The sequence below is a fragment of the Notolabrus celidotus genome, chromosome 24 (assembly GCF_009762535.1).
Source record: "Notolabrus celidotus isolate fNotCel1 chromosome 24, fNotCel1.pri, whole genome shotgun sequence".
NCBI classification, from domain to species: Eukaryota; Metazoa; Chordata; class Actinopteri; order Labriformes; family Labridae; genus Notolabrus; species Notolabrus celidotus.
Window position 1 is genome coordinate 4,074,883 of NC_048295.1, and position 19,733 is coordinate 4,094,615.

Here is a 19,733-nt window from a genome sequence, read left to right on the forward strand (position 1 = left end):
CCAGGCGATCCATGTTCCAACCCTCTCCTGTGGTCTCGAGCTTTGGGTAGTGACAAAGACTGACATCACAGATACAAGCAGCCAGTTGCAACGGTCAAGACATCTTGTTAGGACGCCTCCTAGCAAGGCAAAGACACCACTGACAGGGAGGAGACGATCGCTCACTAGAGTAGTCATTGATTCCTTTTCCAGTTCTTTACTCACAAACTTCCTTTCTGTATCTCCCAAGCAGCCATTTGTCTCTATTAGCATCCATAAGATATTAAAGTCAGATTACTGATGATTCGAAGTGTTTGCAGCATTGTTTATCATTAATTGGCATCTCTTAAAATTGCTGCCCATCCAGCCCAAAACATAAAACAAGTAGTTATTTGTGTCCTCGCTGCTATTATGCCCTTTTAAAGAAACTATTTAAAGCTGAGTCTGTTCCCTCTCTGAAGTATTATTCCAGCAGGCTGCAGGGTTTCATTTATTCAAGGCTGTTAAATGCAGAAAAAGGAGAGGTTACGTGCTGAGGAGCTGGATTGTTTGGATGTGGATGCACTGATCTGTAATGTTTCAGGGCGATACAATGCTCTATTCAGGCTGTGTGGGCAGTCTCTGAATCCTCCATGAAGACTACTTTACTCCTCTCTCTCTCTTCCCCTCCCTCACCTCTGCAGTGACATGCAAACAGATGCAGAAATGCACACATGCCTCCTCCTCCTCTCCTTCCCGGTGCTTCATGGTTTTTTTTACAGCCTGTCTGCATAGCCGTGGGAATCTTTGCTGATGTCTCCGTCCTGCAGCCGCTGCGACTCTGAGAGACGCTCCAGAGGCAAAAGGAGATAAGAGAGATGAGACAATCGCATTAAGACTCACTTTACCCCCCTGACCAAGACCAGGGGTTGGGATTTAAATGTTCCAATCTGCTCTTAAATCCCTGCACGGCTGTTGGAACATCTCCCAAAGCAGAGCCCACACTACCTCCTCTCCTGCACAAATGAGCACTCGGTCGTTAAGGGAGAAACATGCAATAATACACACACGAGAGGCCGCTTGGAATAAGTCGAGGAGCATGACACCGCGGCTGTTGTCAGCACAGCAGTGGAGCTGTCAGAGCTACAACACAACATGCTGTTTGGATCCACGGGTGAAGCCTCTTGACATCAAAGGTGGCACACAAAAGGATCCGTGTTTCCTTTACTGTTGTCTGCACCTGTCAAAATGGGCTGTTTTGTTTTTTTGTTGTTGTTTTATAATGTGCTCCTCCTGCAGACCTCCTCCGCTCTGCAGCACCACAGAGACCCCTGGTGGAGCAGGAGAGAGTGGCACGGTGGGTGGGTGTATGTGTGTGTGACACTCTCTCTCCTACCCTTCTTCACTTCCACTCACAGCTGTGGACAATATTCTTGGTCGAGCCGTGAGACAAACAGACTGGGGGCCCTCTTTTGAATCTCCAAACCAGATTTTCCCTGCTAACGGTTTAGCTATCATCTCAGCTCGCTACACTGCACTAGAGGGCCAAATTAGAGCAGGCCTTGGTAAAATAAAATCCCTATTATCTTTGAACTAGCAAGTACCCAATTATACGCCGCAGTTATCTTCCATCTCACAGACTTCTGAGTCCTCGCCACAGGGCCAATGAGCAAGGAGTGCTAATGAAGAGATGCTGAATCACCTTTTTGCCTTCCTGGACACACAACTTGGTGGAAGCTCCTTGATCATCCGCTGCTTTTTTTTATGGATCAGAGTCATTCCTGGGCTTTGATGATGTGGTTCTTTTGCTTTCTTCCCCCTCCGCAGAGCCTGTCGCAGCACAGGGCCACACACTTATGGATGTGCCATCAGCTGCGGCGTGTGTCTGATAAGAATGAGAGGTCTCTAATCCGAGGCAGAGAGAGAGAGGAACCGGTTTTTAAAAGAGCTTTATCTTCCTGCAGTCATATAGGATGTGTTCAGAATGAGCCGAGCACAGAGAGGAGCTCCTGCTGGTGTGAAGGCAGGGGGTTTGACTGTTGATATGTGTTTTCTGTGCACTTTACCCCTCTGATCCAGCGGTCTTCATCATCCCAGGAAGCCTATCTATACATCACTCCGTCTGCTCATACAGATAAAGCTACCTCAACTGTCTTGATAGCTGACTCTTCTCTTTCTCTTCCTTTGCCAACTGGAAGTCTTGCTGTTTAAATATTTCATGCTTAGTTTTTTCTGCCGAAGTGAGCACACACACATCCAGCAATCCATATTTGTACAATAGATGCAATGACTGCATGTCATATCAAATAGTTTAATATAGGTTAATTTATGGGTTATCGTTGCAAGACTGTGCAGCGTCGGTCGCCCTCTGTTTGTATGCTCAATGTTTTGCTGCCCAGCCTCTCGTGTCCACATGTCCAAAGGTCTCTGGCCAAGATACTGAACCCCTAATTGCTCCTGAAGGCAGTTAGTGAAAGTGTATTAATGATTACCTGATTAGTAGCCAAGCATGGCTCTAAACTAATGAGTGAATGGGTGTGTGAAACAGTGTAACAGCACCATGAGTGGTCAGAAAAGTGCAGCCCAGTTTTAACTGTTGTCCATATTGCGTAACATGTATAATCAGAAACAGACCCTTGATGAAATATGGAACCACACCCGCACTAGTCCCAGTTGGGTTTAGGTCTTTAGGTCGAGGTACAGCCCCCAAGCTTTCACCTCTACAGGACATAGTTTCAGGTCTTTGATGATTCGGTTTACAGCCAGTTTTTTAATCAGTTCTGTTGCAGTATTTGCAAGAGATGCTGATAAACTAATCATGGGATCCATGCCTCGGTCCAAATAGCAAGTCGACCCACAGCCAAAGCGTTCACCAACAGCTCCATAAGGTGATGATGTAATCCAGCCCCTGCTGCAGCGTCGACCTCAGCTCACATGCACACCCTTTATTTTCTCATTTCTGAAAGCTCTGTGTGACAAGTAGCATCTGTGTGTCTGTGTAGTTTGTTGAATGAAGGTTGACTCAATCACAAACCAGTTCAATGGACCCAAAAGGGCAAACAGCGCTCCCTCATTTCAGGAATACTAGCAGGGGTACACAAGTATAATAGAGTTGGTGTGCAATTTGAACTCTAGCAAAGGAATCAGAATGAACACACGGGCTCTTTGTAGTCATTAATAGCACCATTTGCTGTCCCTAAAAGCTCCGCCATAGTTCTGCGTTTGAATCTTTCCAAAGTACTTTCTGCAGAACATAGTGATTGAAACTTTAAAGCATGGTCTGACAGAGAAGGGGGGCTGCTGGAGAGTATAATAGCTTTTATGAAGGTACAGAAGTGCTGCTGAGTTTCCTTGAAAGAGGGATTCAAGAGAGTGATTTAAAGTTTAAGAGGCCATCAGGGAATAGAGAAGGGGTCTAGGATAGTTTAAGATGGCACCTCAGGAGATGCTGATGGTTTCAGGGAGGCTGTTATTTTATTTAAGGGTGACTTGAAAGAGAGCATGTGTAATTATCGAAGTCTGGGTTCTGTTTTTCATTAATTCAGATCAATTATCCTCCATCTGAGGGGCACGCAGAGGCTGCCGGCCATTTGGTACAGCAGTGGTCTTCACTTATGTAGGGTACATATCACTGGATAGATAGTTCCACTTCCCCTCGTCCAACTAGAGTATGCAAAGTCCCAGTTTTATGATATAAAGTTGATCCTGTGCTGTACTGCCCATCTTCTTTCCATCTCCCCAACTTCATCCGTAGTTTTGCTCTCATACTTTGTGAATCTTCAGCAAAAAGAAATCCAGAAACTATCATCGCTGATTCTTCCAGCCCTTTGTTTATCATGTTTATCAGTCATGTTGCTTAAAGTCCTCATTATGAAGCCTAACCTGTTTCACAATGAGTTAAAAACACCTCATGAGCGCTTTAAGATACAGAAGACTGTACATGTAATCACTGTTTGCATACAGTTGACATTTATCGATGTAAGGGTGACAGAGTCCATCAAACAGGAAACAATAGGCTCATAGAAAGTGCTGCTTTTCTTCTGAATCAGTGTCTAGCAGGCAGAAAATAAAGCACAGCTTTGAAGTTGATGTTGTTAGACTGTCACAGGAAATTATGTCCAATCATATCCATATCAAAGTGACGTCTGTTCTGGTGTAGTATAATGGTTCCATTGTTCCTACTGCTGCTTTTCACTCTAGTTTCTTGCGCTCTGTTTCTATAAAGTCTGATACCACCTGTTGTGCTTAAAACATTTGTTGCAGTTTTGTTTACTGTTGTGCAGAAAATAAAGTGAAATTGGAAGTTCTAAAACGGGAACATCTCTTTTCTTACAGGTAGTCCAGTCAACCTGACGTGCAGAGCCTTCTTTGGATACAGCGGAGACGTCAGTCCACTCATCTACTGGATGAAAGGGGACAAGTTCATCGAGGATCTGGATGAGGAGCGGGTTCAGGAGACCGACATCAAGTAAGACTTTGGGGAATTTGGGGAAGTAGACCAAATGGGTTGAGAGAAATTGCAGAAACACCTGCAGGTACCTCTTCTCACTTCAAAAGACCCTGATGCTGTACTTGTAAACACCTATTTAAACAGTGCATCAACACACAGAACAACAAAAGGCACCCCTCATGGTTCAAATGATCCATGAATGCTTTATGTGTCTGTTCAATAATGTAGACAGCTATGCATTCCTTATCCTGCACAATATGTATGCACAGTTCAGGCGTCGCTCCATCAGTGATCAGCGATTACTTTAAAATGCGAGTGGAGGCGGTGACAGCAGAGCGGCGCAGCAGATGGGGAGTCCAAATGGTTGTCCGTGTTGGTCTCAGATTCAGTTGGGTGACCTCCGTTTTTTGGGCGCCTCGATCAGAAGTCTGTTTGTTCCAAAATCAGGTAACAAACATGCAGGCAGGCACGCAGACTGCCTGGAGCTGGGCGACAAGCAGCTCTCGTTGCTTTAGGTTTATGTAACTTCGGGGACTCGACTAACGATGGGTCCTAACAATCTTTTTTTCTAATCTTCAAATCAGAGCTACAGGCGAGTCCTCATCTGCTCTAAATCTATCCTCATTAATGTAGGAGTCCTCTGTCCATCAATACCAAACCTGTGAATCACGCAGATCCATCTGTTAGCACAATACAACACTTTTACCTTTTCTGTCTGCTGAGAAACTGCATTGATTTATCTCTGTGTCGCTCTTATTCAAACAGACACGGTTGATTATTTCAGATGAAGTGAGAGCTCGATAAACACCAGAGACCTCCCCAAGAAAAGAGGATTATAAAGTATGTTCCACGAAGAGTGAATCAGAGAGATGGAGTTCAGATCTGCACAGACATCAGAGTGTCTTCAGGATTAACATAAAGTAACTGGATGTGGTGTGTTTGTGCGCTGATGTGGTCACCGTCTCACAGATGAGACACAAATGATCCAGTATTGAGCGCCTTCGTCTTCAAACGTCATCACTGGAAGGTTCAAGGAATAAGTTAGAGGATAGAAAAGAGTGAGGGAATTTGATCTTGAGTTTTTGTTCCATGCAGTAGCCATTACTGAGATTTCTGTATCTGACTAAGAGAAAGAAAAGCCAAATATTTACTTTCTTAGAATATCTTGGTGACACCTGAATCCACACACCTGGAAATGGTTTTCAAAGTGACTTCCTGTTTTGTTTTGGTAGTTTCAAGTTCCCAGAGATCCCAGTGACAGTAACACAGACGTTGTTTTGGGTTAAGTAACTCTTCGATGTTCACCAAGGGAACGAATATCCGAAAATCATTGCCCATCCCATAAAGTAATGTATAATCTTCTCCAAATCTTTCTAGGTGAAATGGATTTCGCCTCAAATAGAAGCCTGAGGCTCTTATTTGAGACACTTTTGATACATTTTAAAAAGTATATCTGATTATCCAGAGACAAACACCCTTGACTTTGGTAAATGAAACCGAATTACTTGACTAACTAAAGCCAGTATGTTTTGATATTTAGGGAGCCATAATGTGTAGATATATCCTTAATGTCATTCTCAAACTGCAATCAGTAGAGCTGGATTACATCATCCCTCCCTTCTTTGTGTGCAGGCAGGCAATTTGAATCCAGCTCTGGGATGACAGACTCCTCCACAAACAGTAGAAACAAGTTTAGAGAGGGGTAATAATGAGTGGTTAATTCCTCTGAAATTACTGAGGAAGCTTTCAAAATGATAAGTTCAGTGTTCAGGAATCTTCCAGCTAATTATGTGCTCAGATAGACGTTAGCGCTGGGTGTTTCCAGCAAAACACACATCACACACCAACATCTTTTCACGTCGTGCACCTCTGTACTTCTTTGACGGGTCCGACGTATGATTAGAAAATCCCTGTTGTCTACAAATGCCGTCTAATGAAAAGGTTAACTGTAAGCAGCGTGACAAGGCTGGGAGGAGAGTTAGCGGCCCGGTGGGTGACCTGGCATTTGGAGATGTCTCCATTAGCCTTCTTGGACGCTTCATCCAGCTCTCAGCGCCGCTCTCTGTCGTGAAGGACACCAGGCCAATTAGAGCCTACAGGATTTAGGGGGGCGGTGGATGCGGCGGTGGAGGGGCGGCAGGTGGTGGCATTAGAGATGTGGTATAATAAAGATGAGAGGGAAGGATTCTGGAGAGTGCCTTAGATGCAGTATTTTTCATATGATAGTCAAATGAGGTAACCAGCCAAGAGATCAGAACCATGACCCTGAGTTTCTTCTTGAAAAGCATGTGTTTGTGTGTCTGAAGTGAGGACTTTTGTGCAAACAGTGGGTGCCCACAGTATGTGCACATTCAAGTTTTTCAAGTGCATATTTTTGTTGTGTGCCTCTGCGTGACATCGTCTCCCTGCGTGTTTATTTATTTATTTTATTTTTTGTTCCCATTTGAATGTGCGCCACTTCAAAACCCACTCCCTGACATCACTCCCTGAGCTTTTAGCTTTGAAATGGAAATTAATCACACAGGAGTATTCCCTCAAGAGCTGCCTGTAATACCTGAAATGGAGCTTTTTTGGCACAATGTTTCAGCCGCTGAGATTCGGCGTTGATGTGAGATTTTTTCGTGGCTGCAGAACAAGAGCACAAGGTTCTAAGAGGTGAAATCGCAGACGTGGGGGCCGTGCTGCTGAGGGTTTAAACCAGAGGAAGCTTCCGTCCCTGGTGTATGGTGGTGTAGCACCCTTTTGAGCAGCAGTTCAAGTGTAAAATCTCATTTTTTAGCTCTAATTAATTCTCTAACAGATATATTCATGGGAAATCTGGGTACTTACAGAGTCCGGCAAGGCTCCATCTGCATATTAGTGCTGCAAAACAAGCACTTCATAGCGTGTACAGACAGTTTTTAGGTACCCTTTGGTAATCGGCTCTGTTTTGAAACAATGTAGGTATACTTATAAACCTTTCAGGTGCTCGTTTTTTACCACCTAGTGATACTTTAAAGTGACAGTGTTTGGGTGACCAGAAACATCATGTTGTTATGTTTTAAGGTACCTTCAAGTTGCTTTTTGACCATCCTTTAGGGACAGATTATGGATACCCTTTACAACTATTTTGAGGTTCTGTTTTTGTCATTTATGAAGTTTTCCTCCTGTATTAAGGTACACCTGAACGATATTTTAAACCAACATTTAGAGTACAGAGATTAGTGCTGCAGAGACAGAATTTTTTTTAACTGAGTTATTTGTTACTTAGACTCACTGGGTGTTTGTCAGGAGATGCAAAGACAGGACAGTAAAGCCTGAAAGAGGTTGTAAGTAATAGATTATTTGTGTTAACCAGGCACGCTCCACGCTTTTGTTTTCAGCCCTATGTCACGCTAAGCTAACCATCCGTAGCTCTAGCGCTTTATTTAAGTACTGAGTTAATCATGTAGAATAAAAAAGGAACAATCTTGTGTTTCTTTAGCAATCTATTAAAATTCCCACCATGTTTAAGTCACTCAAGTCTTTCTCTGCACTTGTTTTCACACTCCGTTTTCACACATACCAGCTGACCTTTGCCTTGAGGGATTTTCAGCACGCCAGTTTTCCATTTAACCCGTGTCTTTGTGGGTCAGGGTCACAGAGCAACAGGGCATTTTTACACTAAACTAGCTTTTTCCATCACCTTGGGGGCTTGTTCATGAAATTCCAGCTGATGTTTCGCCTTCAGAGCTGTTCAAAATGTTGTTTTTGTCACGTCTTGTAACAAATAATAGAAATCATTAGGGAGGCTTGATGAGTCTTGGAGAAATGCAGCATTAGCTTAAACTCATCATAGCACAGCTGGATTTAAGTATTTTGGTCATAACTCCTGTTTGGAAAATGCAGTTTGGAAACTCAGGCTTCTGCAATAACTCTGACTTGGAGCCCAGCTGGTTAGTCACATGCTAGCTCACTGGTTCTGTGATATTTTGCAGTTTTAATTCGCTGATAGATTGAAAAGAAAAATGATTAATTCCAGTCTACTTGGTAATAAAAAGGCAGAGATGCGAACCTCTTTGTCTTTTTAAAGCTCCCATAAGGAACTTTCTGTTTGTGTTGACTTTGGCACCCCCATGTGGACAAAACTTTACCTCCTGTGGTGTTTTCCTTTAAATTAAAATCTCACCCTGCTTCTTTTTGGATTTAAATGTGTCACATCTTGAGAATACTTGCTGTGAAATAAGTGTTTCTGCAGGATGCTTGTGTGACACCTACAGGAAGTTAAAAATAACTACATCCAAAACATTCAACTGGAGATTTAAAATATCCAGAAGCTGCAACAAGGTGAAGCTGACATGTGAGTCCAGGAGCAGGGTGATGCAGTCAGGTGGACTCTGTGTCTCTTAATCACACAAACAAACCCTCACCGGGATGCACCATCACAAATCCCCCTCCTCTGAAACGTTCACTAACATGTATTATGGAGTCTTTTTGCAAACAGTGATGGATTTCTTTTTTACAGTGTTTCAGCTCAGAGTATGTGGAGTCACACATGGGCGCCGCCTCTTTAAAAAGCCATCAACATGGATCTATATTCCAACCTTGTGTGGCCTCACGTCTCTGCCTGACTGAGCGCACAATGGAGAAGGATGAGTGTGTGAGGAGCTTGCAGGATTTAAACAAAACAAACGCTCACTAGTGAAACCTTTGTGATTCCTGCAGAGAGCACTTCTTCATGATTAGTTTTTATGAAGCAGCCAGTCCAGAGCCAGACAATGATTACCTCTAATGGGTCTTCATTGTGCGGGGTCAATAAAGACATTTCACAGCAAGTGTGATATTTTCTTTGTGGGATATCACTTATTAGCAGCACTAATGTAAGATATTGCCATGGCAGCACTGCTTGTATTAAAGTTAGTCTTTATCCTCCCACCTCTCCACAATCTGCTTTGTGTAGTGCGCTCATTGATCAGGCAGAATCAGAGGAGTTTTTGTATTCAGATGCCCTGCGGCAGCCAGCAGATGAATGCCCAAGTGGCACATGTACCTTTTCGCGCCATTAGCCCCGTGCATCATTACACAGAGCTTTGAAATAGCTGCAAATTTTGTAACCTTAACAACGGTAATCTCCTCGTTTATCATCCCTACTTTCGCGCAGCAGGAAAGATGCAGCTCTTTTATCCATCCTTGTTTCCCTGTTGTTCTCTTCTTGTTGTTCTTTTCGCCTTTATTGGATAGGACAGCTAGAGAGAGACAGGAAATGTGGGGAGTAGAGAGCAGGGGAGAACATGCAGAAAATGGTTGAGGCTGGAACCAAACATGCGACCTCTGCAACAAGGGCTATAGCCTCTGTATGGGGGACACTTACATTGCTAGACCATTGGCGCCCTGAGTTTGCTTTTATAAATGTTCATGCTCTTTGCAGCCCTCAGATCTCAGGTAGGCTGTTCCACAGGCGTGGTTACAAACTGGTCTACTTGTTTGTGCATTTGATTGCACAGTTGTGGATCTATGTATGCATTTGCTAATTGTTAGCAACAATATTGGCTCCACTTATTTTTAAAGATGATGCTCCTGAATCTGTACAGTTTTGCATAAGTTAGCTTCACAGAGCTATGTTGAGTAACTTGTATTAATGTGGTCTAAAGCATCTTCTTTTACTTGTTGTAAATGTCCTCCAGGTGCATGGTGGGAAATAATCAACACGTCTTGTAAACAGTGGTCTCTGTCATTCACTGCAGATATCCTCGACTCAGATTTCTCTGAATGTGAGAGCGCGTTAGACTTTCTTTTAAGTCTCTTCAAAGACTCCAGAGCATGTTAAACACGATAAACGTTACACCTGCCAAACATCGGCGTGTTAAAACACAAGTTCCTGCAGAATCACCTCTCATCTTTAGAGGCGGGAGCCGCTTTTGATCCAATCCATTTAAAGTCAGAGTCTAGACACTGGAACAACTTCTCTGTATCATATCAGCTGAATCAGGTTTTAAAAAGCTTTTAAGGAGACAAAGACACGTTGTCTGAGTCCTGTGCTGACCACAGCAGCTCCTGTGCCTCATTTCTTCAAGAGGTATCATGACATTTGAAAGGTTTTTCAGTATTTGCTGCTCCTTTAAGCGCTTCATTAAAGAAAAAAGACACTGATACTGAAGACAGGCTTCCTCTTATGCCAATAAACACAACACACTGCCAAGCTTCAACGAGTCTCAGTGTCCCGTTGTCCTCGCAGTGCAGTCACAGAGATTAAAAAGTCAAAGCAGAGGCTTTTAGTCTTTTGCGTGTTTTGTTGTGGGAGTAGAAGCGTAAAGACTTCCAACAGAAAAAGGCTGAATTCAAAGCAACAAAAACATCAAAAGGTTTATCCCCCCTTGCTCTAACCCTTGTGGCTAAATGTTGTGTGATACGTCAGCGCTGTAGAGCATCATGACAGTCACACTATTATCCCCGTACCAACATGTCACAACCGATACACATCAAGAGCTCCAGCGAGTCAACAAAGAGGGTTTCTTCTTCATCTGTCGTCACTCGTATGATGCCGGTTGCTTGTCAGGCACGGACTGCACCCACTACTTTTATGTTGTGTGCTTTTTGTTGCTGGAACAAAGCGGTGAAACAAATGCATCTTACCTCTACCTCGGAAACAGACAAAGCTGAGAATTCAAGGTCATGATTTATGGATTTTAAGACTTGGATTACCTTGGGGCAAACTTTTTCCCTCTGTTGAAGAAATCCATATTTTATCAGAGAGACAACACTCCCTGCGTATGACTTTTTGACTGACGCCTTATTATTCTCCATATTTTATTTTATTTTCAGCGCACATTCTGAACATCTGATGTGACATTGTTGTCTGGAGTCTGCAGTCTCAGAGTTCACCTGCAAACCCAACACTGCAGAATTAAAAACCCCAGCCGTGGCGCTCTGCACGGTTTGATTTCTCTGTTTTTGACTTCTTAAGACACTTTGATGTTTACCTCAGTCGGTAATGACGCAGTTTGAAGTCAGACAGTGTTCAAACTCCACCGTGCAACGTGTTTTGACCACAAGTTATGAAATGTTGAAGCAGTGGCGCAGCTCCGAGCCCTTTCTGATAAATTGATGGTCTCGCTCTTTTTTTCCGTGTTCAACATTTGTCTTTGGCTCAAACTGTGAATCCTCCTCTAATCCACATCACAGAAGTCCAGTGTTGTTTGATCCGTCTGGGTCCAAATCTACACACAGTTTCAGCCTCATAGTGCCGCTTGCTGCTGCTCCACACTGCTGCTATTTCATCACAATGAGGAAGGCTCCTGCACACGTCTCGCTTTGTGCTGACATGTTATTGAGTCATATGTTTCTGTCCGACAGATCTTCAGCAGGTGTCGTACCTGATGAACGGCTGTTAGAAATGGATGTGACTGGTTGATTTCCAAAGTAAAGACCACGCAGAACTAGCTTTAACTTCCTCTTTTCTACTGACCAGCAGGGGGCGTCCTCACTGGTTCAAAAACCTCCCATTGAGCTGAAGTAAATACAATAATAATACTTTGTTTGTGTACCACTTTTCAATTCAGGTTACTAGTTCTTCAATACACCTTCTGATGCACCTGAACACATCATCAGTGATTTATCATGGGGCCATTCAATCTAGACCATACTCTATGTTCTATTATTAACAGAGACCCAACACCAAGACAGGATAAGACTCAGTCTTACTCCACCTTAATTTAACATGAGCATTGAACCTCGCAGTATTTAATAACTTACAGCAGCAAGGACAAACTTCCTTTAACCTAAGAGACAAGGGAGCTCAGGGACTCCAGAAAGGTCTACGGTTAGTAACTTTAATGGGACTGGGACCGTTAAAGTAAGTGGTTTGGGGGAAGGGGGTGAGATAGGATCCCAGTGTGTCAGTCTAAGCCTATAGCAGTATAACTAAGAGCTGGTACAAGCCTGATCCTGAATGAATGTGGTCTCACTTGTTTCACAAATCTAAGTGTCCCTGTTTCTTCTCTGCCACCCCCTGCAGGTCAATCCGTGAGCACCTCGGTGAACAGGAGGTCTCCATCTCTCTGACCATCGACTCCCTGGAGGAGAACGACCTGGGCAACTACTCCTGCTACGTGGAGAACGGCAACGGGCGGCGACAGGCCAACATCCAGCTTAACAAGAAAGGTGAGGCGAACACAAACAAGCACACGGGTTCATTTGTAAGACGGAGGGAAAAAAAGCTGAATGTGGTGTTTGAGCATGAATCCAGAAGATGGATACAGAAGCCTTGATATCTAATAACAGCATGTTACTGCTTTGGAGGTGAAAAACACCATTTAATACCACAGCCTTCGCTCTGACAATGAGGGAATCTCTCCGAGCAATTTACTCTGCACAAAGAAGAACAACGAGTGGGATTCTGGGAATTGACCGGTTGTTTCTCGCCTCGGGGAGGAGGAGAGAAAAAAAACGGCGACAGTGTTGTAGATAGTGCAGGAAGCCTATTCATCCAGCTCACCCTGAGGAAGCATTCGTTTGCAGTGAGAGAAAAAAATGCTTTCAATGAGAGAGAGAGGGAGGGAGGGAGGGAGGCAGCCTTCGGTGTTATGATGCCAGACAAGTGGTTTGACTGTCTTGCGGTGACCTCCCTTATCAAACACACACACTCACACACACACACACACACACACTCCTCCTTTGATCGCCGAACTTTCACTCAGACATTTTCTCATCATTCATCAGCGGCTACTGTCTCCTCTCTCTCTCCCTCCCCTGTCTTTTTATGCAAACACACGCTCTCTGAGGTTTCTCTGTGATTTCGCCTCACTGAGGACGCCTGTGTGGAAGCCGGCTCCGTGATGATTTTAAATAGAGATGCACCCTTTCCAGCGAGGTTATATAAGATGGATTTTGTATTTTTCAGCAGACTAAGGGGGGTTCTGCATCCTTAAAGTTGTCAGAGATGAATACATTTACATAGTAAGATATTTTCCCTCTCTTTTAAGCTTGCAGCTTTGGATCCAGCTTTGATGGCAGCCCAGTTCCCCTCCATTTGCTATATTAAAGGGGTTTATGCTGCACAGCTGAAATCTCAAAATAAACCGGAGAAGATTAGCTCAGTCCTTGCAGGATTGCGTGTCTCCCAGAAATCAACCGGTTCCCGTGTTTTTATTTGCTGCGTTCGTGGTGTAGTGTGGCAGAGCAAGGCCAGGCAGTGTTTACACCCCCTTTCAAAGGGCGTCAAAGTCTTCCCTGCTCGTCTCTTGAAGCTGTGAAAACAGCACACGACACTTCAAATGAATTTGGTCGCCTCATCACATCAATCAGAGCGTGTCTCCTCTTGTGTTGAGCGTTAGCATGGAGATTTGTCCTCATTTCCACTTCTTGTACTTCTTCTTCCAGCACAGAAGTTTGGACTGTGAAAGTCCTCCTGACCAACTTTCTCTGTGTTGCAGTTTGTCCTCTGATCAGCTTTTCTCCTCCAGCAGCAGAACCAGCTGGTGGAGCAGACCGCTGCATGTGTAAAGGAACGTTTAAACAGAACTCTGGAATGAAGAGGAACTGATTCAACTTCTGGAGTGAAGTCAAAGTTAGAAACTACCTCTGCCACTTCCTCTTCTCTCCCTCCATCTCCTCTGACAACAAAGAGAGAGAGAGATGCAGAAATGAACAGAGAGGAAGGCGTTGATGAATTGCCCATTGCCAAGTGGCTCCATCAAATCCAGCTTTCTCGACGTCAGGAGCTAATTTGTCTTAATCCGTCCCTCTGCAGCGCCTCTTCAATATGGATGCCAGGCAGAGAAGAATTGGCCTCCTTGCTGTAATCTCTGCTGCTTGAGGAGCAGCTGGCTCGTTCCGCTGACCAGATATCAGAGGAGAGGAGCAGCAAGGCGAGAGGGCAGAGGAGAGGGGGGGGTCCAAGCTAGCAGTGCCTGTTAGTTGCAACACCTCTGTCTCCGTCCGGAGGGGGGCGAGGAAGGGACCTGCGTTCAATCCGCCCCAGAGTTTGTTTTCGCGGGTACATCCCTCCGTAGCTTCGGCTGAAGGTCGTCGCCCAGACAGGCGTGATGAAGCGGCGCGGGCCACACTCGTTAGCTCTCCAGAACATCATCCTTCATCATGGGAGCTGTCAGGCTGATGGCCGCCGCAGTGAAATGGGCATCGCACACTCCAACGAGGTTAAATGTGCACCGTGATGGATGGCGATGCACGCGAGTCCTCTCTTGTGCGTGTGTGCGTGTGTGGCATTGCGGCGATTCCGGCCTTTTTACTGTAGTCCATTAGTCAGCCAATGAAGGCTGACCACCCGGATTTTGTGAGGCATAGCCGGGAGGAAATGTTGAACAGCAAAAAATGGAGTGACATTCGAAGGAAAACACTGTAAAGAAGAGTAAAAGCCTTGAAAGAGAGACAAGAGCATGAAAAGAGAAAGCAAACAGCTCAGTGTTGGAGGCAATTACTCGTCCGTGGAGCTTAATGGAGGAGTCCATTTTCCTGCTGTGTAAAATATCACCTTCTTACCCTCCGACTGAATATGTCTGTCTTCCAGGCTTGTCTCAAAACACAGCGAGTAACAGAGTGCAGACGAGAGCTGAAATATCAACAGTGAAGTCCTGCAGTTCCTTGAATTTAGCCTCCACTGATGCTTCTCATGAGTTCACGTCAGGCTTCAGCGATGACGGATGGCGGGGAGAGTTCAGCGCTTCGATCGACAAACAGGCAGCCGTTGCCTCTTCCTGGCCTGGCAGCCCTCCACATGTGTAACCGATCTTTATAAGTCTGGTGCCTCCGCATCCAATCAAACCAGGAGGCTGAAAGTGACAGCTGTAGACGTGGACCTGCAGGATGCACTTTAGTCACAGTGAGAATGTAAGCAACACTAAAGATGGAGAGGAAGGCAGGAGAAGCACAGCGCAAGCTTTGAGTGAGTGAGACAGAGAAAGGCAAACAACAAAGTCACTCCACAATAAGAACCTCTTCTTTTCTTCTCCATCATGATTGCATCATGCATTATTTCACTTTTATTGATGCTCAGCACTTAGATCCTCGCTCAAAGTGTCAGCTGGTGTTCAGGCAACTTTCACGCTTGGAGGAATAAGCTGGAGATGGAGAGGAGGACTGTGATGTGTGACTGTGCAACTCTGAGAGTTTCTGCGAAAAGAGAGAAAGGTCTCTCTGCATCAAATGTCAGCGGCAGAGATGATAAAAAAATCAATAGATTTAAGAATGTGACGGCGCATCATTCACACAGATCAATAGGAACAAATTTGCAAAAAGAGGAACGATTTTAAGACACGTTTGATTCATCGCTTCTTAAGAAATTTTCATAAAACAAGCAATAAATCATCATGACTTTGAGCACTCAGCTCACACCAGTTTAAATCATCAGTGTAGAGATGATAGGAGAAACTTTTACTGGAAATAGAAGCATACATCCATCCATCCATCCATTATCTTGACCGCTTATCCCATTCGGGGTCACGGGGGGCTGGAGCCTATCCAAGCTGACAGTGGGCAGAAGGCAGGGTACACCCTGGACAGGTCGCCAACCTATCACAGGGCAAACATGGAGAGACAGACAACCAATCACACACACTCACACCTACGGGCAATTTAGAGTGACCAATTAACCTGGAGAGCATGTTTTTGGACTGTAGGAGGAAGCCGGAGAATGCAGAGAGAACCCACACATGCATGGGGAGAACATGTAAACTCCACACAGAAAGGCACCTGCCCGGCCAAGGACTCGAACCAGGAACCTTCTTGCTTGTGTTATCGATGAGGCTAAAAGCCCGCCTCTTTACCTCAGGCTCTTATCGTCTTTAAGCTCACAATAAGAGAAATGAACTCCAGCTACCCAAACTGTTCATGCACCAGGCTGTAAACATACATTTATATTTATTTCTGAATTCATTAATTTATTTGTACTGCAGAGTCTGGCATTTTATGGAAACTGACTTGCACTAGAACTTTTTTTGGCACCTGCACGTTGGCTCCATTTTTCCGCCCTGGAGATTGCTGCTCGCTGGAAATCACATGGAAATGTACACTCCGGTTTTCAAGACTTTTTCAGGCTGATGGAGGGCGTTTAGATTTCCTCTGAGAGCTGAGAGGATGGAGATAATCACAGGAGGATTTAACAGCATTGGCGAGGTATTCCTCACCTTTTTTACATCTTATTAAAATCTCTCCCTCTCTCTCTGTATTTGTTGTTTCAGCCGAGCTGATGTACACGGTGGAGCTGGCCGGAGGTCTGGGAGCCATCCTGCTGCTGCTGATCTGCCTGGTGACGCTCTACAAGTGCTACAGGATCGAACTCATGCTCTTCTACAGGAACCACTTTGGCAGCGAGGATTTAGATGGAGGTAAGATGAGATAAGGTGCAGGACATAATTCACTCCCCACCGCCATATAATAACCTCCCATAAGCTGTGATTTGGCCGTGTTTGCTGTGTATTGGATGATTTCTAAAGCACCTTCCCTCACTGTGAAAGCGTCCTTTCTTTCCTCTGAAGGAATCAAATCCCAAAGCGAAGTGGTATCACTGCTGCTCTGCATGCATATTTATTTTTATTCTGAGAACACCTGCGCTATTTTTCATATCTTAAAGTCGCATGTGGCACTATTTTTATGTAAATATGCACCTGTTTTATCATTGGAAGTAACACAGAAAAGAGGCTCCCATCATTCCTACCTCAGAAATTCTGTTGTCAATTTCAGGGAGTCTTCTCAAAGCCTGCAAGAGATAAATCAGATGCAAAATATCCTGTAAACTGTCTCCCAATCAGCCGCAGACGACGACTCACCAATCTTTGATGCTGCTCCTTTTTGTGTCGTATTTGCATCCTTGTAAAAAAAATAAATAATGACAACCCCGCCTTGCAAAGATGTTCATGCTGGGTGCTGCTTCCTGACATCACAACCGCATGACTTGTGGTTAATAAAGTTCAGGCCTTCAAACGGTTTCCTCTCGCTGCGTTCCAGAGCCCCCAACAGGCAAAAGTTTCCAAGTTTAGTTCTAAAAGAAAAAGTGCAGCCTTGATCACATAAACACGGCAACGACAGGAGCTGTTGGTGACGTGCTTTGTATTCCAGGGCACTTATTCAAACACAGCACCAGGGAAAATACAGATAGATGAATGTGGATGCTAGTTAACAGCATTTATCAGACACCAATATGCTCTTAAGATCATCCCACTGTATCTTACATTTATATAATAAGCCGGCTGTTCATTCAAAACAGCCCCGAAGGTGTTAAATGGAAGTTATTGCACCACTGTCCCTGATCACAAATAAACTGATGTCAGTACTCCAACACCCTGCAGCGTCTGTGCTCCACAGAACAGGCAGCAAACATTGCAGCAAAGAGTCACTTCTGGCCTGTTAGCAGCTTGCACTGGACTCTGACCTCTGCCTCTGCAGGCCGCCCCCCTGCTCTTTCAGGTCAGCCTCCACAAGGAGTGTAGCTGCACCATGAAAGCATCAGAAACCGCTGCTGCTTCTCAGCTGTTCTTACCCTCGGGGCAGCAAAAGGTCTGTGCTCTGCTGTGTAGGTACTAACTCCATATTCTTCAGACTCTGCAGCAGGTTCAGTCGCCCTTCTCTTGAACGTCTGTCTTTGCACACCTGAAGTTTTTGCATGCATTAAAAAGGTTCTGGTTTGGGTGGACACATGCAAATGAAAGATGAAAGTAGAGAAGGTTAGGTTTCTCTTCGAAGAAACAAGTTCTGTCCATTAAGTTAAGCAACATCCTCCGACTTCAATAGGACAACATAAAAACTACAGGAAGTGATGCTAGAAGTGCAGCATTAGGTAAAGATATGTGCTACGTCGAGTCAGCTGTTGGAAAGGGTTGTTATTGGCAGGTTGTATGAGCACCCTCCTTAGTAATGAGAGCTCAATGAGATCACTTAAAGGAGAGTGCATTTGTTGGCTTTTGGGTTCAATATGAACAAAACTTAGTCCAGAATTGCGAAGATATGTTTTCTTTTCCAAAGCTGAAGAACATTTTGTGAAAAGAGAGAAGAAGTGAGCTTTTCAAATAGTTGTGTTGTGATTCCTCTCTTGATTGTTGACACTGAAAGGATGAAATGTTCCCCTTTACACTTTTAAACCAATCAAAACACTCTCCTCATGCCAGACGAAACGTTATCTCTGAGACCTCGTCAGCAATAGAAGAAGAAATAAAACTCTGATTGGGCCTGGTGGATGAGTCTCAAGCTGGGGAATGCATCAAACTAAGACAAGGAGCAAGTTTTAATTTGATTCCCCTGTAATGAGTCTCTCAAGTCGCAGCGCGGCCGTGAATTCAGAGGGAATGAGATTAGTCGAGAGAGGTTGAGGGACTGTCTGCAGCATGCAGAGAGACAGCTGGAGTTATGAGTGTTAAAAGGTAAAAAGCATTTTCCTCGTGCACTCACAGTGATGGCTGCTTCATCACACATTTCAATGGAAGTCATTACCTCTGGCTGCATTGGGCTCCAGGCCCTGAGCTTCCCCATAATAGATGGCCTGGAGGAAAAAGGGAGGAAGGGAAAAAACGTGGGGCCTTGAACTTAATGCCAAACAGCAATTGTCTCCTTTAATTGTGCCACCCGAGTGAGTGCTTGAAGAGAGACACAGATTTTCAATTTGTTCTCCAGTAAAAGGGGATCAGGTTCAATAAGACACAGCACGCTGCCTCCGGAGCTCTCTGGAGACCCCCGATACTTTCCTCCACGCCGCGGTCGATTAGATCACTTCACTGCCACCTCCTGCACGCGCTCATTCACAGGCATGCACGCACTCGCACCTGCACCTCGCCAGTCATCTCTGAGCTCCACCGGCGGAGAAGAAGGCATTAAGTAGAAGCCAAACGGCCGACGGTTGACTGGAGACATACAGTGGCTAAACATTGGCAGGAGGTGGATAACTGAGATCCAAATCTCTATGGTAACTGCTGCACTAGCTGCACACAGTCATTTTTTATTAATAGCACTCTTAGTTCTTTAGTATCACACATGCACAGAGACTTCTTCCCCCAACATAAATCTGCACATGCTGCCAAGATTGCGGCCACTGCAACGACTAATTGGGCGCCTGCCTCCCTCCCTTCCTCCGCCAGATGTAAAACTGTAAGCTTTACGTAACAATAGGAGGGACTGTCAGCGATTTGTCAGCGCCGCAATTTAGTTAAAGACCGCTCAGTTGTCGCATTGTGTGGGTGTCAGTGGAATCAATAATAGGCTTCGCGATGACAACAGCCCGAGCGAGCTTGTCAAAGAGGCGGGGGCTCATCAACGCTGCCATAAATATCCATGTCAGCGTCGTCAGCGCGGCGTGAGAAATATGAGATGTGGTATGTGTTTGTGGTGTTTTAGCAACACCGGACACTCATAGCTCTCACACAAA

General features: G+C 44.8%; 1 protein-coding gene across 1 annotated transcript in view; it reads left to right on the forward strand.

Moving 5' to 3' along the window:
* Nucleotides 1-19,733, forward strand: part of LOC117807991 (interleukin-1 receptor accessory protein-like 1) — a 194,735-nt gene that overhangs the window by 161,999 nt on the left and 13,003 nt on the right. The window contains exons 7-9 of the mRNA XM_034677361.1: nt 4,294-4,426; nt 12,381-12,526; nt 16,561-16,707. Of these exons, the coding sequence (XP_034533252.1) occupies nt 4,294-4,426; nt 12,381-12,526; nt 16,561-16,707 (426 nt within the window). The remainder of the gene's footprint in view (nt 1-4,293; nt 4,427-12,380; nt 12,527-16,560; nt 16,708-19,733) is intronic.